Source organism: Canis lupus, chromosome 1, assembly GCF_003254725.2.
Source record: "Canis lupus dingo isolate Sandy chromosome 1, ASM325472v2, whole genome shotgun sequence".
Classification (NCBI taxonomy): domain Eukaryota; kingdom Metazoa; phylum Chordata; class Mammalia; order Carnivora; family Canidae; genus Canis; species Canis lupus.
Window position 1 is genome coordinate 48,027,926 of NC_064243.1, and position 23,073 is coordinate 48,050,998.

A 23,073-nucleotide genomic window follows, 5' to 3' on the forward strand; every position below is an offset into this window, starting at 1 on the left:
ACTCGCTCATTCCACAGAATAACCAGCGTAGTGACCAGGAGTGCGGGTCTGCGCTGGTGTGGATCCTGGCACATCCTCTGCAACTGAGTGTTGTTGAGCCTATTTCCATATCTGTAAACAGCTGCTTCATAAAGCTGTGCCAATTGTATGAAGGTGGTCATGGGTTCCTTTTGAAAAGTTGGTGCTCTCCTGAGCTACAACTCCCATCCCCTAGGAGAAGCCTGGTAGCAGTGGCTCCCCCACCCTCCCCACTACCCCCAGGTGCTGAGAAGTCCCTCACCTTGTCTCTGTCTCTTGGATTTGCCTGTTCTGGACATTTTGTGTGAATGGATTCATCTGTATGTGGTCTTTTGTGGCAGACTTCTTTCATTACATGTAGTATTTTCAGAGTTCGTCTGTGCTTTTGAGGGTGTCAGCACCTCATGCTTTGCTGAGTATTTCACGTGTGGGTAGACTCCATTTTGTGTGTCTGCTCATCGGTTGATGGGCATTTGGGTTCTTTTCCATTTTATGCCACTGAGCATTCACCTGCAGGTTTTTATTTGGACTGATGGGTGCCCTCTACTGAGAGGTTTTGATGTGTAGGCCCTCTTCCATGTGCTTGACATGGACTGTCTCGTATGGCCTACCTCTGTGGTGGCACTGGTGGTCCCCATTTTCCGGGGGGGAGGGCTGGAGTTTGGCTGGGTTTGGGGATCATGCACCATGCCTGCTCATTGTAGGCAGGCGCTCAGCAAATGGCACCTGTTGTTAATATTCATATTACTTTTTTTTTTCCATGTTCTGTCTCCAGACTACCTAAGATGAGTTTTATTCTTTATCTACATGATAGTTCTGCAGACATTTAAAAATGTTGTCTCAGCCCCATTGAGGTTCCTCCTTTCCTTCACATGGCCCTGGGGGTGGCTTCTGGACCCCTCGGGCTCCAGATCTCCCTCTCGGGACTGCCCCAGGCAGCCTGACTGAGGAGTGGCTGCTTGTGAAGTAGAAGGAGCAGAAGGAGCAGGTGGCTTTCCAGGTGTGGCTGGAGCCAGACAGCCGGCTCCTCTGGCAGCGGCGTCACCTGTCGGCTTGTGTTCTGCCAATTGCTAAATGCCCCTCAGACTTTTTCCTCCATAACTGCTGTTAAGTCTGGTCTTTCTGATTCTCTGCTTCTGTGGTTGGTTTGTAACAATTCTCAGACACCACTCAGATGTTACACTTCACTCTTGAATTTCTTTTCACCGGTTTTGGCCTCTGGGTCCAGCCTCTTCTGAACTTTTGAATTTGAATCTGGATTGTATTCTTTGTGGTATTGAAGATTTCCTAGAGCTTTGTCCTCAGAACATCTGGCCAGCATCGTGCCTGCGTCCTCAAGTTCATGATGCAGAGGTTGAACCCTGCTAGGGTCTGAGACAGATGCTCTGAGCCCAGGCATGCTGATTCCATCCTGTGCTAACCATCTGTGTTTGAGACTTTGCTATTTTAGAATTACCCTGAATCAAGAATGCAGAGAGCAAAGAGCACCATGTTTCTCAGACAGGAGACCTCTCCTTTCCATCTTTATGGGAGCTTTGTCCCCTAAAAGCCTTTCTCAGAGTTCTCAGTAACTTTCCTCGCAGGCTCAGTCCACTGCGACCCTATTACATGGCTCTTTTTTTTTTTAAAAAGATTTTATTTATTTATTCATGAGAATACACAGAGAGGAGAGAGAGAAGCAGAGACACAGGCAGAGGGAGAAGCAGGCTCCATGCAGGGAGCCCAACGTGGGACTCGATCCCGGGTCTCCAGGATCACACCCTGGGTTGCAGGCAGTGCTAAACCGCTGAGCCACCGGGGCTGCCCAACATGGCTCGTTTTGATTGAGGTTCCCTCTTTCCTTCTTTTCTGTTTATTTCCTCTTAGAGTTATTCCTAGGTAATTTGGTCCATATTTTAGATAAACTTGGTACACGTCATTCCACTGTTGCTCAAGAAAGCAGGTGATGTGGTTTCACTGGAGGGCGCAGCAAGGAAGTTGCCATCGGAACAGCTCACCTGGAATGATGCCATCGGTCAGGGCATCATTCTTGGTAGTGCTCTTCAGCATCTAGAATGCTGATACAGGGGACCCCTGGGATCTACAGGGTTGTTACCTAAGATTTTTCTCCACTTTTGCACATTTCTCTATTCCCAGTACCCAATAGTGTGCCTGGCAACAGCGAGGCTTGTAATAAATATATATGGGTCGAATTGAAGGGTAACACCATAGCACTTCACAGATGGAGACATTCAAATGGCCAACAGGCTTGTAAAATGATGTGTATCCTTGCTATAAACCGATGAGTCAGAGAATTCAAAAAAGAATGCTTTTTTTTTTTTTTAACCTGGCAAATGGTAAAACACCTGCAAGAAAAATGACATCTAGGATTAGTAAGATGCAAGGACACAAACTCTTCCATACAGGTTAATGGGGTATAAATTGATTTCAGTGTTGGGAGCAGTTTGTTAGTGTATCAGAGCCTCTACGTGCATATTCTTTTTGACCTAGTAACTCTACTTTGAATTTATTCTAACAAAACAATTAGAAAAGTATACGAAGATTTGTATTTTTCATAGCAGGAAGTTGGGAGCAATCTATAATTCACTAGAATTCTGGTTAAATTTTTCTGCAGCTATTAAAATAATAAACTGGTCACAAAATAGAACAGATAGCACAGACTGCTATTGTTTAAAAAAAAAAAAAAGGAAAAGAAGGGGCACCTTGGTGGCTCAGTGGTTGAGTGTCTGCCTTTGGTTCACATCAGGATCCTGGGGTCCTGTGAGTCCTGCATCGGGCTCCCTGCAGGGAGCCCGCTCCTCCCTCTGCCTTGTCTCTGCCTTTCTCTCTGTGTCTCTCATGAATAAATGAAATCTTTAAATAAAGGAAAAAAACTACCTGAATTCAAAGTGCTGCTGATTAACGTTTTTTATTATAGAAAATGCTAGAAGACGCTATCTCTGGGTGGTGGGATTAATGGTTAATTTCTTCTTTGCTTCTGTTTCTTTATAGTGAGCTTTTTATTACCTTTATAATCAGAAGAGAAAATTATTTTTTCTTTTTTTTTTTAATTTTTATTTTATGATAGTCACAGAGAGAGAGAGAGAGAGAGAGGGGCAGAGACACAAGCAGAGGGAGAAACAGGCTTCATGCACCGGGAGCCCGACGTGGGATTCGATCCCGGATCTCCAGGATCGCACCCTGGGCCAAAGGCAGGCGCCAAACCGATGCGCTACCCTGGGATCCCTATTTTTTTTTTTTCAAAAAGGCTCCGAAGACAACTGCTATTTGAAAGGGGAAGCCTAAGATACCGTCTGGCAGTTCACTCTGAGAAGCTTAGTTATGGAAAAGCTCCCTCAGAAAATCACGGTTTAGTATTATGTCTGAAACGTGTATAGAGATGCATTAAGAAAGCAGAGAACCTTATGGAAAGTGTGTCTATATCTTTTATGAAATTGCTGTTGGAAAGTATCCATTATGTTGTGAACTCCGATTTAAACCTCCGAACAGGGATCCCTGGGTGGCGCAGCGGTTTGGCGCCTGCCTTTGGCCCAGGGCGCGATCCTGGAGACCCGGGATCGAATCCCACGTCGGGCTCCCGGTGCATGGAGCCTGCTTCTCCCTCTGCCTGTGTCTCTGCGCCTCTCTCTCTCTCTCTGTGGCTATCATAAATAAATAAAAAATTTAAAAAAAAAAAAAAAAAAAAAAAAAAAAAAAAAAAAAAACCTCCGAACAGAATTCCTTTTGACCATTTGTTATTGACTCCTTTTATGAGACCTAGATCAAGCTATTTAGCTCATCACATTTCACTTTTGGTATTAGCTGCTAGCAATTTCAGAAATAAGTTTTATGCTGAACCGTGGCAGTCACTAACATCCTGGTACAGGTTTAATTGTTTTCCCTCTTCCATTACAATTTTACCTCTTGAAAAACTTAAAAAATTGTTCCTTTCTCATTTGTCTTTTTATTACAAGCTGACTTCATTTCCGTTTTGGAAGTAAACAAAGTAGAACAAATAAAATACATTTTAAAAGTATATCACTGATAGTATTATACATCCATCAGAATGGCTGTGCTGAAAAAGCCAAGAAGATGGCAATGCTGGCAAGGCTGGGAGCAGCCGGAGCTCTTATACTCTGCTAGTGGAGGTGTGACTTCTACCGCAGAGAGGCGCATACCTCAGCCAGAAGACGTTCACTGCAATGTGCGTGTCCTGGCACCATGGTACCTGTAGCTGCAAACTGCACCATCAGTAGGAGGCACGTTCCTGCCTGTCGTGGAGTATTGCATGGTAGTGAGGAGGAGTGGTGACAGCTAGTTTCACAAGCATGATGTTGAAGGCAATAAGCCAAATATAAAATAGCACACGGTGTGTGCTTCCATTTATGTAAATTAGAAGAACAGGCAAAATGAATCTGAGCCATTAAATCAGGATTAGTGTCACTCGGGTAGTTAGTGACTCGAAGGGGCATATGGGGGGCTTTTGGGATGCAGTGATGGCATTTCTTGATCCAAACACTGTTCGCATTGGTGTGTTCCATCTGTGACGGTGTGTGGAGTCATACGCTGAGGGTACACACACAGGTTTTCGTAGGTTCGTTTCCTTTCAGTAAAAACTTCAGTGAATATGTGGCGCACTTTAAAAATCCAAACTCGTCAGGTTGCTGATCTATCCATCAGGATGTGCTGATCCACACCCATTTCTTTAGACAGTTCTTGCCTTTTTTTTTTTTTAATTAATTTATTTATTTATGATAGTCACACACACAGAGAGAGAGGCAGAGACACAGGCAGAGGGAGAAGCAGGCTCCATGCACCGGGAGCCCGATGTGGGATTCGATCCCGGGTCTCCAGGATCGCGCCCTGGGCCAAAGGCAGGCACCAAACCGCTGCGCCACCCAGGGATGCCCCAGTTCTTGCCTCTTTAACAGAATTTGATATGTGAGGGTTTCTTTTGCTGTTGTTGGAAATCTTTGGTGTTTGCAGGCTTGCGTTTGCTGTTCTCCTCATGTGTGCTGGTGGCTGTGGCTCTTCCCTAAGGGCTGTCAGAACCACGCAGGCACCTGCCTGTGGGTGTCCCCATCGGTTTCTTTAGCCAGTTTTCTTCCTCGTTGATAGAAATCGAGTTCAGGATGAAAATTACCCTGATAGCCTCTCCAACCTAGCAGGGGAGAGCATCATCACGAGGGCATCCCTTAAGGGTTCGTCACCCTGTTTTTGGCAGACTACATCTGCCCTTAAGCAGATCCTTAGATGGTTGATGGTCCTTTTCTTTCAATTTTTTTTTTCTTGATGGTCCTTTTCTTGTCTTGCCTGCTGTGTGGACTTTATCTTCTGTCTGGCATTGTTGTTAATGCCATGTACCCTTAGTTGAGAAGTTTTCTTTTCTCATTCTCGTATTCTGAACTTCTAGTTCATTGATTTCTCCTTACATACATATCTGTCTGAAGTGGAGCGGCACTCCTTCTGTCTCTGCCTCTTCTATCAGCTCTTGTTCCTCTGAGGACATCTTGCACATATCCTCTGATGCCATGTTCAAGTCCAGGCCACCCTCCAGGTCTTGCAGGCACAGAGATACTCTTATCTCCTGTGTTTTTTAAGTTTGTTTCATTGGCCGTGCTCTGCATATGCAGTGGAATGTAGACTTTAAACATGGTGCAGGTGGCTTTTACCCATTTCCTTGTCATTTTCTCCTGTGCCTTTCAAACACCTCTACACACATCCCATCAGCTTCCGGTGTCCCCAGAGCTAAGCAGGGCATTTCCCCCCACTAAATGCCCTTTAGTTGAGTTCTTGAGTGACACTGCCATCACCTGATCACATTTCATTTCCTCCTTTTTCTTCCTAAGCCACAACCTTTCCCTGGGTGATGAGATGAAAACAACAGCACATGCTTTCTTGAGTCCTTCAGTTTTCAGTCCAGTAGATACCCTCTGGTTTCCATGTGAATTGAGAGGACTAGTAGCCAGCAGCACTTTGAGAAGGACTAACTGGATTCTTGAGTCATACTTGCTCTCTCTTGTTCTCATATGACAAATTACAGAAGCAAATGTTAAGCTTTTCCCCTCCAAATATATTTTTTAATGTTTTATTTATCCATGAGAGAGAGAGTGAGGCAGAGACCTAGGCAGAGGGAGAAGCAGGCCTCCTGCAGGGAGCCCGATGCGGAACTCGATCCCAGTACCCTGGGATCACGACCTGAGTGGAAGGCAGACACTCAATGACCGAGCCCCCCAGGCATCCCCTCTCCAAATATTTCTGTATAATGTCTTTTATATGAGTTTTCAAGTGTTGTAAACCCAGGCTGTGACTTGGAACCTGGGAACCAGTTACAGGGGGTTGCTTAGTGTGGCACAAGGTTGCTGGGAGCACCATTACCTGGAGCAGCCTGCACCCTGACATGCCCCCACCCCTGTGTGTTCCTGTGCCTTTCCTAGTCACAGGGCTGGGGGCAGGCAGAGGGTAGGGGGAATGTCACAAGGCATTTGTCTTCTGCCAAAATAGCAGTTCTGGAGGCATTGTTATGGAATTTATTTACGTTCATGGTTTCACATTTGCACAGTATTTGATATCGTATTTGCTTGCATATAGTCAAAGTAGGTGCCCAACAAATGTTGAATGGATGAATGGAGAACCAGACCGAAACTCTGTCGACTTGGATTAGGGAGCAGTGGCCTAAGCTCTAAAGCGGAGGTTTGTTCCAGAGTCAGTTTGTGGTATCGCAGGGTGTGCCCAGTCTCTGGAAGAACAAAGGTGGCTTTGTGAAGGCCAGGGGATCTTGACGCACATGCCAGAGAAGGGATTCATGACTCTTTAAGATTTCGAAGTAAATGTCTAAAGCTTGAATGTTTCCTGGGATTTAACTCTATTTCCTTTCACTTATTTTACTTTTTAATTTCAAATGTACACATTCGCACTTAAATAAAAGTAAATGCTAAAACAGCCCCCTCCCCCTGAATTCCATACAGTGAGGTCCATATGGTGGCCTCGGTCCTAATCGTGGCTCTAGCGTGTGCACTGGACACCTGTCCCATAGAATCCCCGGGGGCCCTTCTGCTAGCCCTGGCACCACCGGGGCCATTGTCTGTCGTGGAGGGGCCAGGGCCCTGTTCTCTGAGCTCCCCACAGTCTTCTTGGGCTCACTGGTGGGGAAAGAACGACTTTTCAAGCCATTGGCACAAGTGAATACCAGACCGAGCTGGGAGTCTGGTCTGGCCACAGAGGAAGCCAGAGGTGATTCCTCTTAGTTGCTGCTAGTGTAGGCAGTCTCCCGGAGAGAAACCATGTGTGGAGGTGGTTTCCTGGATCAAGACAGACAGGGGGAAGGTGCTGCAGGAACATAGGAACAGTGGATTGGGTGCAGTATGGTTTCGAGCATCTGTGGTGCACCTGCCACCAGCGCAGGGCTTGGACACAGCCGTGAAGGCCAGGATTGAGTTCCACCTCATCATCTTCCTCCTCCCTCCTGTGAAATCCTAGTTCAGAACTAAAGACATGTTTTGCGTTTAGCTATATTTATTGGAGAAAGCATTGTTTTCTTGTGTTATTTTTTTTTATTCATGAGAGAGACACACACAGAGGCAGAGACACAGGCAGAGGGAGAAGTAGGCTCCATTCAAGAAGCCCCACGCGGGACTCAATCCCAGGACTCCAGGATCACGCCCTGGGCCCAAGGCAGGTGCCAAACCACTGAGCCACCCAGGGATCCCCTTTTCTTGTGTTATTTTTTTAAAGTGAGTGAGTTGTTTTATACTGTTCTGTCAGAAGTTTTAAGACAACATCTCTCTCCTTTATAAAGGGAGTCCTTAGTTATTTTCCTTCTTAAGAATTAGACTCTCCTAAAGGTCAAATACTTTCATCACTGTCACTTTAAACATATTTTATGAAGTTTTCCTGATACTTAACACTTTTTCTTTGTCTTCTTGATTGTGCCTTGCAATCTGTTTTTTCAACTAAGATACATATTATACTTTTTTCTGTTTGATATCACATTCACACTGCTACTCCCCCATCACTGCTCATAATTGCCACCATGATTGTTTTGTAAATGATACCTTTTAAAATTTAAACAGGATAGCAATGTCGTAATAGTTACATTATGTTTCAGATTTATGACAGTGGCTGTTATCTATTGAACTTGTGCTTTATGCCAGGCACTGTGCTAACCTTTTTTTTTTACCTCATCTTACTTAAATGTTCTGATAATTCTGCAAAGTAGGTAATAGTATCCCCATTTTATGGAAGAGAAATCTTAGGGTTAGTGATATTAAGCTAGTTCCCCAACTAGAAAACAGAAGAGCTAAGATTTGATCCTGAGTCTCTGACTTCAAAATTCATGTGCCCTTAGTCACCATGATCTCTGCTTTCTCATTAACATTGATTGTTAGGGATCCCTGGGTGGCGCAGCAGTTTGGCGCCTGCCTTTGGCCCAGGGCGCGATCCTGGAGACCCAGGGATCAAATCCCACATCGGGCTCCCGGTGCATGGAGCCTGCTTCTCCCTCTGCCTGTGCCTCTGCCTCTCTCTCTCTCACTGTGTGCCTATCATAAATAAATAAAAAAAAATTAAAAAAAAAAAAAAAAAAAACATTGATTGTTAATTGTTGGTTTTTGTTTGATGGCTTTATCCAAGTACAGTTGACCTACAGTGAAGTGCACTGTATTTAAGTGCACTATATTTAAAATATAAAATTTGATCCATTTTGACATATGTACACACCTGGGAAACAATCACCATAATAAGGACACTATGCATACCCCTCAGTGCCTAAAGGTTTCCTCCTGCCTCTTCCCCCTGTTACCTTCTCATCCTCCAACCACCACTGATCTACAGATTAATTTGTATTTATTTAAAATTTTATGTAAACACGGGATGCCTTGGTGGCTCGCCCAGTTAAGCATCTAACTTGTGATTGCAACTCAGTTTGTGATCCCAGGGTCATGATGTCGAGCCCCACATTGGGCTCCATGCTCAGTGCAGAGTCTGCTTGTGATTCTCTCTCCCTCTGACCCCCACCCACCTCTCATTCTCTCTCTCATAAATAAATAAATCTCTAAAAAAAATTTAGATAAACACAGTCATACAATTCTTCATACAATTCTTCACAGTCGAATTCTTTCACTCAGCATAATTATTTTGAGATTAACTGGTGCTGTTGGGTGTATTAGTTCATTCCTTTTTGTTGAGTAATATTCTGCTGTGTTGATATAGCATAAACTGTTTATCCTTTCACCTGTTGAGGGACATTTAGATGGTGACCAGTTTTGGGCTGTTTTAAAGCTATTGTGAATACCTGTGAGTAAATCTTCATGTGGACATGTGCTTTCATGTCTCTTGGGTAAATACCTAGCCTTGGAGTGGCTGGGTCATATGGTAGAGGTGTGTTTGACGGTTTAAGAAACTGACAAGACTGTCTTCCAAAGTGGTTGTAATGCTTTACATCCCCTCAGCAGTGTGTGAGAGAGCCCCAGTTGCCTCACATCCTCATCAGCACCCAGTATGGTCATGTTTTTAATCTTGGCCATCCTAGTGGGCGTATAGTGGTATTTCATGGTGACTTTTATCTACAGTACTTTGAAAATGCCTTCTGGCTGGCATTTTTCTGGCAAGAAATCTGTTGTCCTTCCTTACCATTGGCCTCTGAATAGATGCTTTTTCCCTCCCACCCCCTCTATGCCTATTTTTAAGACTTATCTTTTACTTATTTAAACAATTTGATTTACCTTCCAAAATCCTCAGTGTACTTTTTGTTTCTCTTACTTAGGACCCTTGAGTTCTTGAATTTGTGAGTTCATAGTTCTCATTAAATTTAGAAAAGTTTTGGTCATTATTTCTTCAAGTTTTTTTTTTTTTTTTTTTTTTTTTTTAATCCTTTTGTCCATCCCCCACCACTAGAGGTCAAAGACACAACTCTTAGGCCACCTGCTGTTGTCTCACAGCTTACTGATTCTCTGTTCACTCTTGATCTGGTTCATTTAAAATCATATTTATTGTCACTTCCCCATGTTCGCTCATCTCTGTAAGGTCTGTTCCACTGTTATTCCTCTTCCAGGTCCCGACTGCATATGTTCGGACTTTCCTTGAGCTTCTTGCTGTCCTTGTCTGCTAATTCTGTGTAATCTAGGATTACTTGTTATGGTTCAGATTTTCTCGTTTTTTTTTTTTTTTTTTTTATTGTACTATGTATTTTTTTTCTTTCTTTCCTGTTCTTTCTTGAATGTAGTTGACATGCACAATGTCACTTGTCTGTATTTTTATTTTTTTTAATAAATTTTTTAAAAAATTTTTATTTATTTATGGCAGAGAGAGAGGTGGGGGGGGGGGGGGCAGAGACACAGGCAGAGGGAGAAGCAGGCTCCATGCAGGGAGCCTGACGTGGGACTCCATCCCCGGTGTCCAGGATCACGCCCCGGACTGCAGGCGGCGCTAAACCGCTGAGCCACCCGGGCTGCCCAAATCTGTTTCCTTTCATGGAAAGCATGGCTTTTTCTAATAGGGGATTGACAGTGTTGATTTTTCTTTTTTAGAGACAGATTCTATGAGTGGAGTGGGGGTGCAGAGGAGGACGGGGAGAGAGAATCTTCGGCTCCATGTTCAGCACAGAGCCCGATACAGGGCTCGATCTCATGACCCTGAGATTATGACCCGAGCTGAAATCAAGTTAATTTAACACACTTAACTGACAGGGGCCACGCAGGCACCCCAACAGCATTGTTTTTTGATATGAGATTTAAGAGCCAAATGCTCTTGTTGTAATTACAGAATAAATTTGTCTACCAGATTTATCATTAGTATGAACCATTTAAAACTATTTTCAACTCTTGGTGATTAAAATTTTCAAAGTCTGCATTCTTTAATATAAAAATAAAATGCACTAAGTGTTAAAATTTTAGAACATGTGAGAAGGCATAAGGAAAGAACATTTAAAATTACTTACTGTATCTAGAGATCACTATTATTAATAATCTGGTGTACTTCCTTTTAGATGCATATTTTTTTCAAATTATTTTCCTACTTTACATTTTAGTGGAAGACTTATGACCCAGCATTTTCCCAGTTGGAAATTTGGTTCCGATTTTTCTTTGTGGTGCTTACCTTCATTGTCACGGTAAGTTCTGTTTGCTGAATGATCACATCAGCACCCTACCAAAGGCAGAGTTAATTTATGAATTATGATTATCAAAGTGTGAACCAGGGAAGCAAACCATAAGAGATTCTTAACTATAGAGAACAACCAGGAAGGGAGGTGGGCAGGGGGATAGGCTGAGTGGGGGACGAGGTTGAGGATGGCACTTGTTGGGATGAGCACCGGGTATTGTCTGTAAGTGATGAATCACTGAATTCTCCTGAAACCAATATTATGCTCTATGTGAACTAACCTGAATTTAAATTTTAAAAAAGTGTGAACCACATGAGAGATTTATCTGAATGCTGAAATGTTCCATCCAGTGGGCTGACCTGATATTACCAAATATGCTGTATTTCTGCTAGGATGCTGTCATGCAAAAAGAGCGGCATGGCATCTGTTAGTAAGGACCTCTGTGTAGTACTACAGTGATGACAGATCCCCAACTTTTAGATTTTATTTTATTTATTTAAAGATTTTATTTATTTTATTCATGAGAGACACAGAGGCAGAGACACAGGCAGAGGGAGAAGCAGGCTCCATGCAGGGAGCCTGACATGGGACTCAATCCCGGGTCTCCAGGATCAGGCCCTGGGCTGAAGGCGGCGCTAAACTGCTGAGCCACCCGGGCTGCCCAATCCCCAGCTTTTAAGTAAATGCTCATCAGAGTGCAATGACAATGCCATATCACCTGCCTTGTTGAAATGACCTTCTTTTTATCCAGGCAGATATAGCACATTCTTGCAGTTTTACCTTTGGAAAATTGTAACAGATCTCAGTCTTTGGGCTTTTCAGGAGGAAGGACTCAGATGAGTGGGTTTGGAAGTACAAGCTTTTGGCTCATTTGGGGTCTGAGTTCAGTGTCCACAAGCACCCTGTAACTTTGGCGGGGAATGCTTACCCTTAAAGCAAAGCAATCACACAGGGGCCCAGTCTGGTCCGTGAAGTGGGGAATTTAAAACTAGAAGAAGAAAATAAATACACACACACCTACACACCTACATACATACATCCTGGAGGAAGAGGGTGTGTGCCTTGGTACTCAGCGCCACATTCTGCCTATCAGCTGCTTGCTCCTTGCTGACATGGAGGGTGTAACATTCGGATATATCCACCCTTTGTGGTGGGGGCCACTCGAGTTGTCACCCAAGGCTCACGTTGTGCTTCACAGTCTAACTGTACACAGAAGGACGTAGGCTTGTCAGGGATAGACCTGTGAGAGAGGTGCCAGTTGGTGGTGACATGGGACCTGGGTGTGGGTGGGCTGGGAGGACACAGCATTGGGATGTGGTGCATGCATCCTTAGCTCTGGGATACAGTGGAGTCTGCGGAGAGCTGGGATGGTGGTCCCAGCCTCACCCAGGGAGTCCCTTAAAGAATTTACTAAAGATGAGTGGAGGGATCCCTGGGTGGCGCAGCGGTTTGGCGCCTGCCTTTGGCCCAGGGCGTGATCCTGAAGACCCGGGATCGAATCCTACATCGGGCTTCTGGTGCATGGAGCCTGCTTCTCCCTCTGCCTATGTCTCTGCCTCTCTCTCTTTCTCTCTCTGTGACTATCATATATAAATAAAAATTAAAAAAAAAAAAAAAAGATGAGTGGAGAACTACAGGCAGCAGAAATCCTTGCTGTTTCTTGACGTATCTCTGTTGTCCAAAGGTCTGCTGCCACACTCTGGGGCCCAAAGAGCTGGCACCCAGGGCATGATGTTCTTAAAGAAATGAGCCTAAGCCTCACAGACTGGGAGAAATGGCCCACCAGCCTGGGAAGTCCAAATTGCTTAGAAAATCATTGACTTATGTTAGAGTACAGAAAAAAACAAAATAAATATCAAAACAAAACAACCTCCTGGTCTTTTATACAAATTGTATAGTGTTTTAAAGTACTTTAAAGAAACTCCCATGGCTCAACACAGCTTCTTCAGGCACGTGTTTGAAAACACACACATTCTCTGACCATGGTTACCAGCCTCATTCCCTCAGCTTTTGTTCGGGGAGCCCTGGTGCCATCTGCAGATGTTGCATGGCTGGGAGCATGTGGCCTGTCCCCAGGGAGGTGCCTGGGTGGCCCTGCGGGGCCGACCTGTTAGAAGTAGTCTGTCCAGGAGGAGGTGGGAGGGGTGGGTACTCTGCCCTTTGGCAGAGGAGTTATGGCCACTATATTCCCCACCCCCTCCTGCCCCTCTGAGAGCAGCTTGTGATCATCTTACCTGCAGCTCCTTGCCAGTGATTCACCATCTTATCTCCGTTGGCACTAATGCTCTCAGCTGTCGGTGCAACAAGGGGTAACTTAGAGGGAGGTTTGGCTGACCATCACTCTGGGAAGGCTTAATGTGGTACTAAGCAAGGTGTCAGCAAAAACAGTGACTTGGGTTCCTGATTTGGTTTGCAGTGCCTGTTTGCACATTCCCTCCGGAAGTTTTCCATGCGAGACTGGGGGATGGAGCAGAAGTGGATGTCCATTCTTCTGCCTCTGCTGCTGCTTTACAATGGTAGGTGCCCATTTTTATTTTGGAGCTTTCCCCTTTAAAGCTTAAAGCTGCAAGGTGTCCTAGAGCCGGTCTGGCCCCAGAGTCTCCAGAAGAGCCTGGGAGCCCCTGAAGGAACAGGTGGCCGCATCCCCCAGAGCGCGTGCGTGGTGGTGTACCGGGACGAGGCAGATGCCTGGCAGCTTGCACGAATAAGTGATTGCTTTGGTAGTTAAAACCTGGAAGGGCTACAGACACAGCCGTCTTGGAACTTGGCTGAAGGCGGCAAACACTGCCGTCTGTTCCTCCTCCCCTGCTTCAGAAGGCGTTTGCTTCCAGAGCCGCAGCCCTGGGATTCCCAGGCCTGCGGGGAGGAGCGGATGGCGGAAGCAGACGGCACTCTGTAATGATCACTGGAGCAATCTGTTCATTGGCTTTTAGGTTTTTTGGAAAACAAAACCGCCTTTAGTTCGCTACCTCCCTTTGGCTCCGACTGAGGAGAGGGTGACTGAGCTCTGCCCTCGCAGAGGACGGAGGCCCCAGGCTGGGTGGGGTGAGCCTGCCTCCACCAGGCCTTTCTGCCGGTTGCATTCCAGATCCGTTCTTCCCCCTCTCCTTCCTGGTGAACAGCTGGTTTCCAGGCATGCTGGACGATCTCTTCCAGTCTGTGTTCCTTTGTGCCTTGCTGCTCTTCTGGCTGTGTGTGTACCATGGGATACGAGTTCAGGTGAGCATCAGCCCTCAGCCCTGCCCGAGGGTGCCGGGGACCTGGTCCTTCTGGTCCACGCTCTGGTGCTGCTCCTGCAGATAAACTGCTCCTGGAGAATCTGTGTTCAGCCCCAGTCAGCAGAAGGATGTAGAAATGACTTGAGTGCCTCTGATCTAGTGTGTACTTCTAGGACTTAATGGTTTGCAGAATTACTAACTCATTTCTTACCATTTTTTATTTTAAGGGAGAAAGGAAGTGTTTGACTTTCTATTTGCCCAAATTCTTCATTGTCGGACTGTTGTGGTTGGCTTCTGTCACACTGGGAATATGGCAGACGTGAGTAATTCTATTATGTGTGGAACTTTAGGCATGGGAAGCATTTGACAAAGGAGGACAGATCTGGAGTCTTACTGTATTTTGTGAACCCAGCTGGAATCTGTCACCAGGGTTTCAGGACATGACAGTGTGACTTGAATCGAGGATTTGTTTTAGCCTGACTGGCATGTAAGGGTAGCACAGTTCTAGTCTCAAACGGACAATAAAAAAGACTATGTCATTTTAGATTTCTCCTTCAAAGTGGCAGAGACATCGTCTTCTGTAGAAATGATGCTCATGGGTCCTGGCTCGCCCCTGCCCACAGAAACGTTAGTTTCTCCTTGGGCTTGTGTCTGTGAACTCCCCATCCCTGTACCAGCTCCTGACGCTTAGCGGGATTAGTAGTTTTGTCCTTCTGTAAAATGGGACCACCGCTGAAGCCTCATGTAGTCATAGCCCCAGGCACCCAAGTAGGATTTTCTGCAGAAATGAGTTCTGTTCCAGGAGTATGGTTTTGACACTTGGCACGTCGCACTCCACGGCCCAGTGATGCAACAAGCACTCAGCCCGCCTCATCTCCCTGCCCTGTCTCTGCTTCTTCAGCTACTCAGTTACCCAGTTTCACTTTAAAATGAGTTGCATGGAAACTGGCATTTACTTCTGTATAGCTTTCTTTGTGTGCTCGTCTATTCCCAATGCCCATGCGTTCCATTGAAAAGGTGCTGGAAAATAGTTGGTAACATTGCAGGAGAGATAGTAGAGGGATTTTTTTTTTTTTTGTAACAAAATTACTGTAGCTTCACAGTAATGACAACTGCAGGCAAATAGTTTAGTAGCACTGGAGGCATTTTCAATGTGAAATTTAGGGTTTCTCAGAAATTTAGGATTACTTCTTAAAAAGTCTTTTACTGTGGGTTGGTAAGTAGTTTATGTTAATAAAGTTTTAAAAAATTTATTTTTTTAAATAAAGCCCCTATTTTTTTAAATAATAAAAGCCCCTTTGGGGCTTGAACTCACGACGCTGAGATGAAGGGTCGCATGCTCTACCCACTGAGCCAGCTAGGCACCGCTGTTAATAAGTTTCTTTAAAAGCCAAAGGAAGGGCACCTGGGTGGCTCAGTCGTTTTGGCATCTGCCTTCGGCTCAGGTCATGATCCCAGAGTCCTGGGATCAAGCCCTACAATGGGGTTCCCTGCTCAGTTGGGAGTCTGCTTTTCCCTTTCCCTCTGCCCCCATTCCTACTCTCTCTGTCTGTCAAATAAATAAAATCTTAGAAAAAATAAAAGCCAGATGAAAGCAAAAAATGCAAAGTAAGCTAGTTATTAATCTGTGTGTTTTTTTTTAATAATACAATACTATATTTTTAGAGTTAATGAATTACACGATCCAATGTACCAGTATCGAGTTGACACAGGAAATTTTCAGGTAAGGATTATTAGTGATGGCTGTGGGTTTTCCTAAATTGCTATTTTTAAAAATTACTGAATTTTGTAACTTAAATAGTACTGCTGAAATGACTTTGCTAACTGGCTAGTTAGGGGAGACTATAGAAGGTTCATGGGTACAAAATGTGGAATGTGTTTGAGTAGTATGAAAAATAAGCTTTTTAAAATGAAGTTGTCGCTTCATTCCTCGGTTTATGGTTGAAGCACAGAAAGTGTATCAGATTTTAGGAGGATTGTAGAGCAATTAAGAAATCTGTTTTGTTCATTTTGTTGGTTTAATTCTCTAAAGTAGAGAAATGTTTCCAAGAGAATAAATGGTGTGGCCAGGTTGGCTGGTGTGGGCCTGTAGGCACAGCAGCAACAGGACACAGCACCCTGGGTAATGCTCTGCTCTCACCAAAACCTAGAATTCTTTGTACTTTCAAATAGGGGGTCCAGTGTTTATTTTACACAGGGGTCAGCAAATGGTACTCAGGCCCTATATGTGGCTTTCCCTCAAATCTCTGGGTTTATTGCCATCCCAAGGCCTCTCACGGGGCAGCCCCTCCTGGGCATGGCTGGCTGCCTAGCCAGGGCATGGATGTGCGAGGGGCCCCGGGGCCAGAGGGAGCCTGTGAGGTATCTAGAAGGCATGGTCCCAGCAGGGCAATCCCAGAGGCATGACGGAGTTGAATCCTGAGCTTGGGTGATCGCCACCATTTCTCTGGATGCTTTGCAGAGCTTCCTGTAAAGTGATAAAAACTGTGGTTCTTCATGGGAATGGCCTCTGAGAAAGAGGGAGGTTTAGTGAATGATGATGATCTTGAAAGATGTGTGGCTCGTGTTGAGACCACACATGTCATAGCGAGTAGTCTGAGCACATGATTCTTAGCCAGATTTTTGCAGGGGAGCACTGGTAGTCTTTCATTCCATTATTTAGAAGTTTGAGGAGTTTTGAAGGTTGCTCAGTGTATGCCTTATGAGCCATGTGCTATGATCTTTGCCCTCAAAGAATATAGGACCTTGTGAGGGAGAAAAAACTTAGTAGTAAGTACAGACCCGTGCGCAGCGTCCCTGTGTCCTTAGGGACAGTGGGCCCAAGTTTCTAGGGGAGGAGGTGTCTATTTGTGTTTTGTCCTTTGTCTTTTAGTCTTCTAATGCTGTAATAGGTTTTTTGGGGGAAGGGGCTGAACCTGGAACTGGAGAGGAGGGGAGGCATTCTGGGCCAGGGAAGGGCGGTGCTGTTGCAGAGCTGCCTGGAGCCGTGCGCCAAGTTGGCAGGGGCCTTGGGCAGGGCTGTGGGCGGTGCTGGGTGGGGAGGAAGGCCTGCAGGAGACCCGAGGCGGGGCACCTACACCCCGGGAAGGCTTGGGGCCATGTGTGGGAGGGGGTAAGCCTCAGAGAAGCCTTCTCTAGGGGCATGACATGAAAGGAGAGGACAGGGAAGAGCTGTATTGACACATTCTCAGGGAAGATTCTGCAGACCCCAGTGACAGATCTACAGGGCTGTTGGTTGAGTGTCACTACCCAGATTGAGATAAATAGGTTCCTGCTAATCTGTCACTGGAGCTTTTGTCTGGTTCTCACGTGAAAACTGAGGAGTGGTCAGGGGTCTTAGGTCACCAGGGTGGGTACCTGGGCCAGTGCGCCAGCTTCCCAAGTGGCCTGCAGGTCAAGCCTCCCACCTCCCCAGCCCCTGCTGTCCCCGTGCTCTCCCTCTGTAGAAGGGGATGGTGGCACCGTCCCTGCTGAAGAGTTGCCGTGCAGGTTGAATGGAGCAGGAACCCAAAGCCCTTGGCCAGCACTCGGAAGGACTTGAGCGAGGCAGCTGTCACCGTGGCTGTGGTCACCTTTGTGTCCCCTTCTCAATCAGTGGCCTGTGTCTGTTACTAGAGGGAATGCTGGAAGCCTGAGGCTTGCAGAGCCAGCACTGGTGTGCTGAGCTCCCGCTGCATCCTGGGTCCCGCAGAGGGAGCTTGGACTCTGGCTCATGGGGCCAAGCAGGCCCGGGGCTGTCCCCGGGTGAGCCACGTGGCTCACAGAAGGCTGAGCAGCGAGTCTGATTGAGGAACACGCTCTTGTTCTCTGTCATGGAGAGACCCTCAGGACTGTAGGCCCCTTGTAAAGATGCTCGGTTTTCCTGCTTGCCGTGGTGTTGGAAGGAGGAGCAGGGCCGAGCGCCTGTTCTTACTCAGCTGCCATCGTGTGTCATTCTAGGGAATGAAGATTTTCTTCATGGTGGTGGCAGCCGTGTATATTTTATACCTTCTGTTCTTGATCGTGCGGGCCTGTTCTGAGCTGCGTCACATGCCTTATGTAGGTAAGTGCCCCATCACGAACTGCCCAAGGCCAGGCAAGCTGGGAGCTGGCCGCACAGCTGGCCTCTTGTTGGAGCCCACCCAGGAAGGGCCTGACCTGGATGGGACCTGGCCCACTCCCTCTTGCTGGGGAGGAGCGCCTTCGGTCCCTGAGGAGCCACAGCAGGGCTGAATGGGCGACTCTGGGCCTTTTAGACAGTGCCTTGGGGCCAGCACTGGGAGGCCTGTGAGGTGGAAGCCACCTGGGGCCCTGGGTGGATCCTCCCAGAATTGTACCTTGCAGAGGAGGTGGCCAGGGTGGTTTTCCTAGTCCCGAGTTAGGGGAAGTCATCTGCTCACATGGATCCCTTCTCTCAATCTGGAACAACCAAGTAACAATGGCCGTCGTCTCCCTGGGGCACCTCCTCGACTCTGGGCAGGTGGGACCGCGCATGTCTTCTGGGCTTCAGGTGCACACAGGCTTAAAGTTCAGACGGAGGAGGGGTTTTGTTCAGGAGGCTCGGTTCATTATTTGTCTTTTTTTTCTTAAGCTCCCTGTGGTAAGAATGGAATTTACTTCCAAAGTGGTTTAATGAGGTATTTCTTTCTTTTTCAGATCTCAGGTTAAAATTTTTGACTGCATTGACTTTTGTAGTGCTTGTTATTAGGTAAGAAGACTTTATTCCTTGAAAGAAGCAAAACAGCGTATTTGTATTTTCCTGTCATGAATATCTTTTCTCCCCTTTCACAGAATTAATTTCAGTGCTGCATTTCTAGCCAGATCTGTTCATTGGGTCAGAGGGCCTCTTGCTCAGGGCAGGCACTAAGTATCCCCAGTGGCCAAGAGAGCTCACATTGTGTTATAAATGCCCCGGGGAATGACAAGCGTAGATGAGGCCTGCGGGCCCTGGACCATGCGGGTGGAGTGGCCACAGCCCAGTGTGGGGTTGAGAACTAGAATACCTCATACTTGGTGCCTGGCGACCTTTTGATGCTCCAAGGAGAGGACTGTGTATTTGAATTCGGTACCATGGGTGTCTTTGAACCACCACGTGATGGCCCCAGGGGAAGGACACTGGGTGGGGGAAGGCTGTGGTGGGAGGCTGCAGAGGCTGAGTGAGGCCCAGGTGACCAGGTCGTTTCTGTGAATGCCTGCCAAATCATTGTTTGGCTGTTTGTGTTTGCTTCTTTCTGCTAAAATCCGAGTCCAGAGGGAAAGATTATAGTCCCTTGCCTTTCTTTTTGGCAGTTTGGGTGGCAAATAAATGGCTGCCGGCTGTTTTCCTTGGGAGCCACATGGGGCTCTGAAAGGCCAGTTTTGTAGGGCAGCTGTAGGGTGCCCCGCTGCCTGAGTTTTGGCCTCCCGTGGGCACCCATGTCCCTTCCCATCCAAGTCGCTCATTGCCCATCATACCACACGATCTCAGCGCTCTCCATTCGGCATCTGCTTTCACCTGGAAACAGCAGTGCGGGTGTCCTGTAGGCAGCCCTTCCTCAGCACATGTGCACAGGTGATCTCTGCTTCTCACACAGGCTCCCTCACACGCCCTCATGTTCTTTTACACATACACTCCTCACACACCTTCTCTCTCTCACACCCCCTCACACATTCCCTCACACTCACTCACTCTCCCACCCCCCACACACTCACACTTTCTTACATACTCCCTCTCACATTCACACCCTACCTCACAATGCTCACACCCCCTCATACACACACTTACTCTCAAACCTCTCACATACTCTCATATCCCCTCACGCATTTTCTCATATCCCTTCACACACACACACACACAAACATCCCTTCCACACTCACACTCTTATCCTCACACCCCCTCATACACTTTCTCACACTTTCCCTTTCACACACCATACACACTCTCACACACTACCTCACAATACTCTCACGTATTCACAGCCTCTCATAAACACACTTATACTTTCAAACCTCTCACACACTCTCACGTCCCCTCACGCATTTTCTCCTATCCCGTCACACCCCCCCACACACACACACCCCACATACCCCTCACATCCCCTCACATGTCTTCACCCTCATGCCAAGTCCACAGGTTTGGGAGTGAGATGCCTGTACTGACCTCTGTAGAGTCTGACTTAGAAGTCATTCTGCCTTTATGGTCTTTCTTCATAAAAGTTTCAAGGGGACTCATTTATTTGTCCAAGAAGCGTGTATGGAGTGTGTGCTCTGGTCAGCAGGCCGACAGGTTCCTCCCTATCACCGGGTTGCTATTCTAATGGAGGAAGATGGTGATAAACAAGTAGATAAATAGCATAAGCCCCCTAATAAAAACTATGTGATGATGGCAGGAGAGATTCTGCTTTAGATGGGGAGGGGACGTCTCTGCAGAAGAGACACTTGGCCTGAGGCCTGAGGGAGGAGTCATGGGGACAGCAGGTGGCTGGGTGAGTGTAAGAGGAGCAGCAGTGCCAGGGGAGGTGAGGGAGGGCGGCCCCCCGGAGAGGTGAGGTCCGGCCCTGCACGCCAGCAGGAGGAGCCCCAGTTTATTTTCGGTGATGGGAACCCTTGGGAGGGATCGAAGCCAGGAGGTGGGAGGCTCCAATTTACAGTTGGTTAGGGGTCCCTCTGGCTCTGTGTGAATGGACCACGGGGAGGGGAGATGAGCGCAGGGTGCTGGTTCAGACACTGGAGTCGCTCAGGGGAGCGCCGCTTGGCTGCGGAGCTCCGTGTCATCATTATGTCTGGACAGAGGTGCCATGCTCCCTCACCGTGGGAATCGCCGAGCCTGAGGAGGGGAATGTGACTGGGGGAAGCCGACTTTCCTCAGGGCCTTGTCATGTGGGAGGAGCTGGTCTGGGAAAGGAGACCTAAGGCAGCGCGAGAAGGGCAGGAGCCAAGCCGAGCAGGTGCTTCAGGGCACCGGTGCGGGCGGCCACCTGCTTCTGTCCCAGCAGCGGCCCTCCTGGATCTGAGACCAAACACCTGTGGCAGGGGTGGGGTGGGGTGTGTGTGTGTGTGTGTGTGTGTGTGTGTGTGTGTGCGCCCAGGTTCGGGCAGAAATTGTAGTGAATGGACCGGGGTGAATGGAATGAGTGCTGTGGAGCTGAGGCCATTTCTTCGCCTGTGTTTACTCACTGTCCTTCCTCCTCCTTTTCAGCATCGTCATCCTTTATTTAAGGTTTGGAGCACAAGTATTACAAGACAATTTTGTAGCTGAACTGTCAACTCACTACCAGAATTATATCCTTTTCACTGGAAGCTGACAGGTCTCAGGCCCACGCTGTGCCGGGAGTGGTTAGTGTGTCAGGGCCGTGCAGAAGCGGCAGGTCACTGGGGCGCCTGTGTGCCATGGGCCCCACCACGGCCCACCCCGGGCAGCGACTCCAGAGGGAGTCACTTCCCAGCTGCTCTCCCACCCCCCTGCTCCCCTGTCCCTGGATTCTTCAGGAATCCAGGCTCCATTCAGGACTCGGCATCAGTCTGTGGTGCCCACTTCTCCCCGCAGAGCACCAAGGAGAGGCTGAGCCCGTTTTGAGTGTCTCTCCCCATCACCCAGATGTGAGTGTGCCGGAGGCCAGCAGGCAGGCTCCTTGCCTCCCACTAAGCTCTTCGGCTGCTTGGCAGCTTCCAGAGCTTGCCGCTCCCCTGGCGTTGCTGGCGTCCATCAGGGGGCGCTTTAGAGTTAATCCCTTTCATGTAGGTTCTTGGGCTTCTTCCTGTCCTTAGAATTAATGCAGGATTTTTCAAATTTTACTGGCTGGATTTCACACAAACCTTTTATCGGCTTCTCAGAGGGGGGTCTGTAATGCAAGAAAGATTAAGAACGACTGGTTTGATAGACCGTTCTAGTTTTTCATTTCATTCTCGATTTACCCATATGCGTGCATTGGGCTCTGTTCTTTGTGTGTATCTTGATTACATCAGGCCCCACCACCTCCAGAGGTTTCCATGGGTAGAAAAGAACAATGTGCACCTGTTATCAACAAGTGACCTTGAAAGGTTATCGTAACCTCTGGCTGTGGGCTTGCCCTGTGGTGTCCTGCTGTCTGGGCTGTGGCACCGTGGGGTCCTCGCTGGCGGTCAGCAGTAGAAAGGACTGCTGGTGCTTAGAGGGGGCAGCCAGACACCAGTTCCGGGGCTGGTGATTTCCCTTGACGGTGTCACCAGCTGAATTCTTATCTTTCTACGGCTTGTTGAACTTTTACCTCTACACTTTGGCCTTTGTGTACTCTCCGTCGAAGAACGCCCTGTATGGTAAGCCACCCTGGGGCCGGCTGGCTGGTCAGATGGCCTCACTGCAATCCGGGACCCACCCCCCGGGTTCCCTGTCAGGGCTGGGCCCCAAAACTCAGTAGCAGAAAAAGACGAAGTAAGTCTTGGTGTAAGCCCTGAGTTGTAGTTAGAACACAGCATGTGCTGTGTCATCAGAGCCCAGCACGGAAACAGGTGTTTTGTTAGCGGATCCGAGCCCAAGCGTGTCCCTCAGCCATGCGAAGCCACATCTGTTGAACACTCATGCCATGGCTGCTCAGAAAGCCAGAGTGTACCACTCCCCCCTCCAAAGAAGAACCAGACTGTCACAGGCCGAAAGGGCAGGAACTTCCTGGAACTTGGGCAGGGGCGTAGCATTTCAGGCCCACCACCCGACTTCTGTGTTGTGTGAGTTCCCAGAGTGCCAAAATGCCTCACAGCCACTCTAACGAAGGCGCAATTACTTCCTTCTGAGATAAAGAAACTAGACAAAGTGGCTTCCTTCCCAGG

The 23,073-nt window shown here is 47.4% G+C and overlaps 1 protein-coding gene across 4 annotated transcripts in view; it reads left to right on the top strand.

Moving 5' to 3' along the window:
- TMEM181 (transmembrane protein 181) overlaps positions 1 to 23,073 on the top strand; it is a 74,826-nt gene that overhangs the window by 47,625 nt on the left and 4,128 nt on the right. For all 4 annotated transcript variants that reach the window (XM_035712591.2, XM_035712592.2, XM_035712593.2 and 1 more), the window contains exons 7-15: positions 11,024 to 11,104; positions 13,512 to 13,611; positions 14,184 to 14,314; positions 14,541 to 14,632; positions 15,979 to 16,036; positions 18,253 to 18,355; positions 18,949 to 19,000; positions 21,470 to 21,552; positions 22,477 to 22,566. In XM_035712591.2, coding sequence (XP_035568484.1) covers positions 11,024 to 11,104; positions 13,512 to 13,611; positions 14,184 to 14,314; positions 14,541 to 14,632; positions 15,979 to 16,036; positions 18,253 to 18,355; positions 18,949 to 19,000; positions 21,470 to 21,552; positions 22,477 to 22,566 — 790 coding nt within the window. The remainder of the gene's footprint in view (positions 1 to 11,023; positions 11,105 to 13,511; positions 13,612 to 14,183; positions 14,315 to 14,540; positions 14,633 to 15,978; positions 16,037 to 18,252; positions 18,356 to 18,948; positions 19,001 to 21,469; positions 21,553 to 22,476; positions 22,567 to 23,073) is intronic.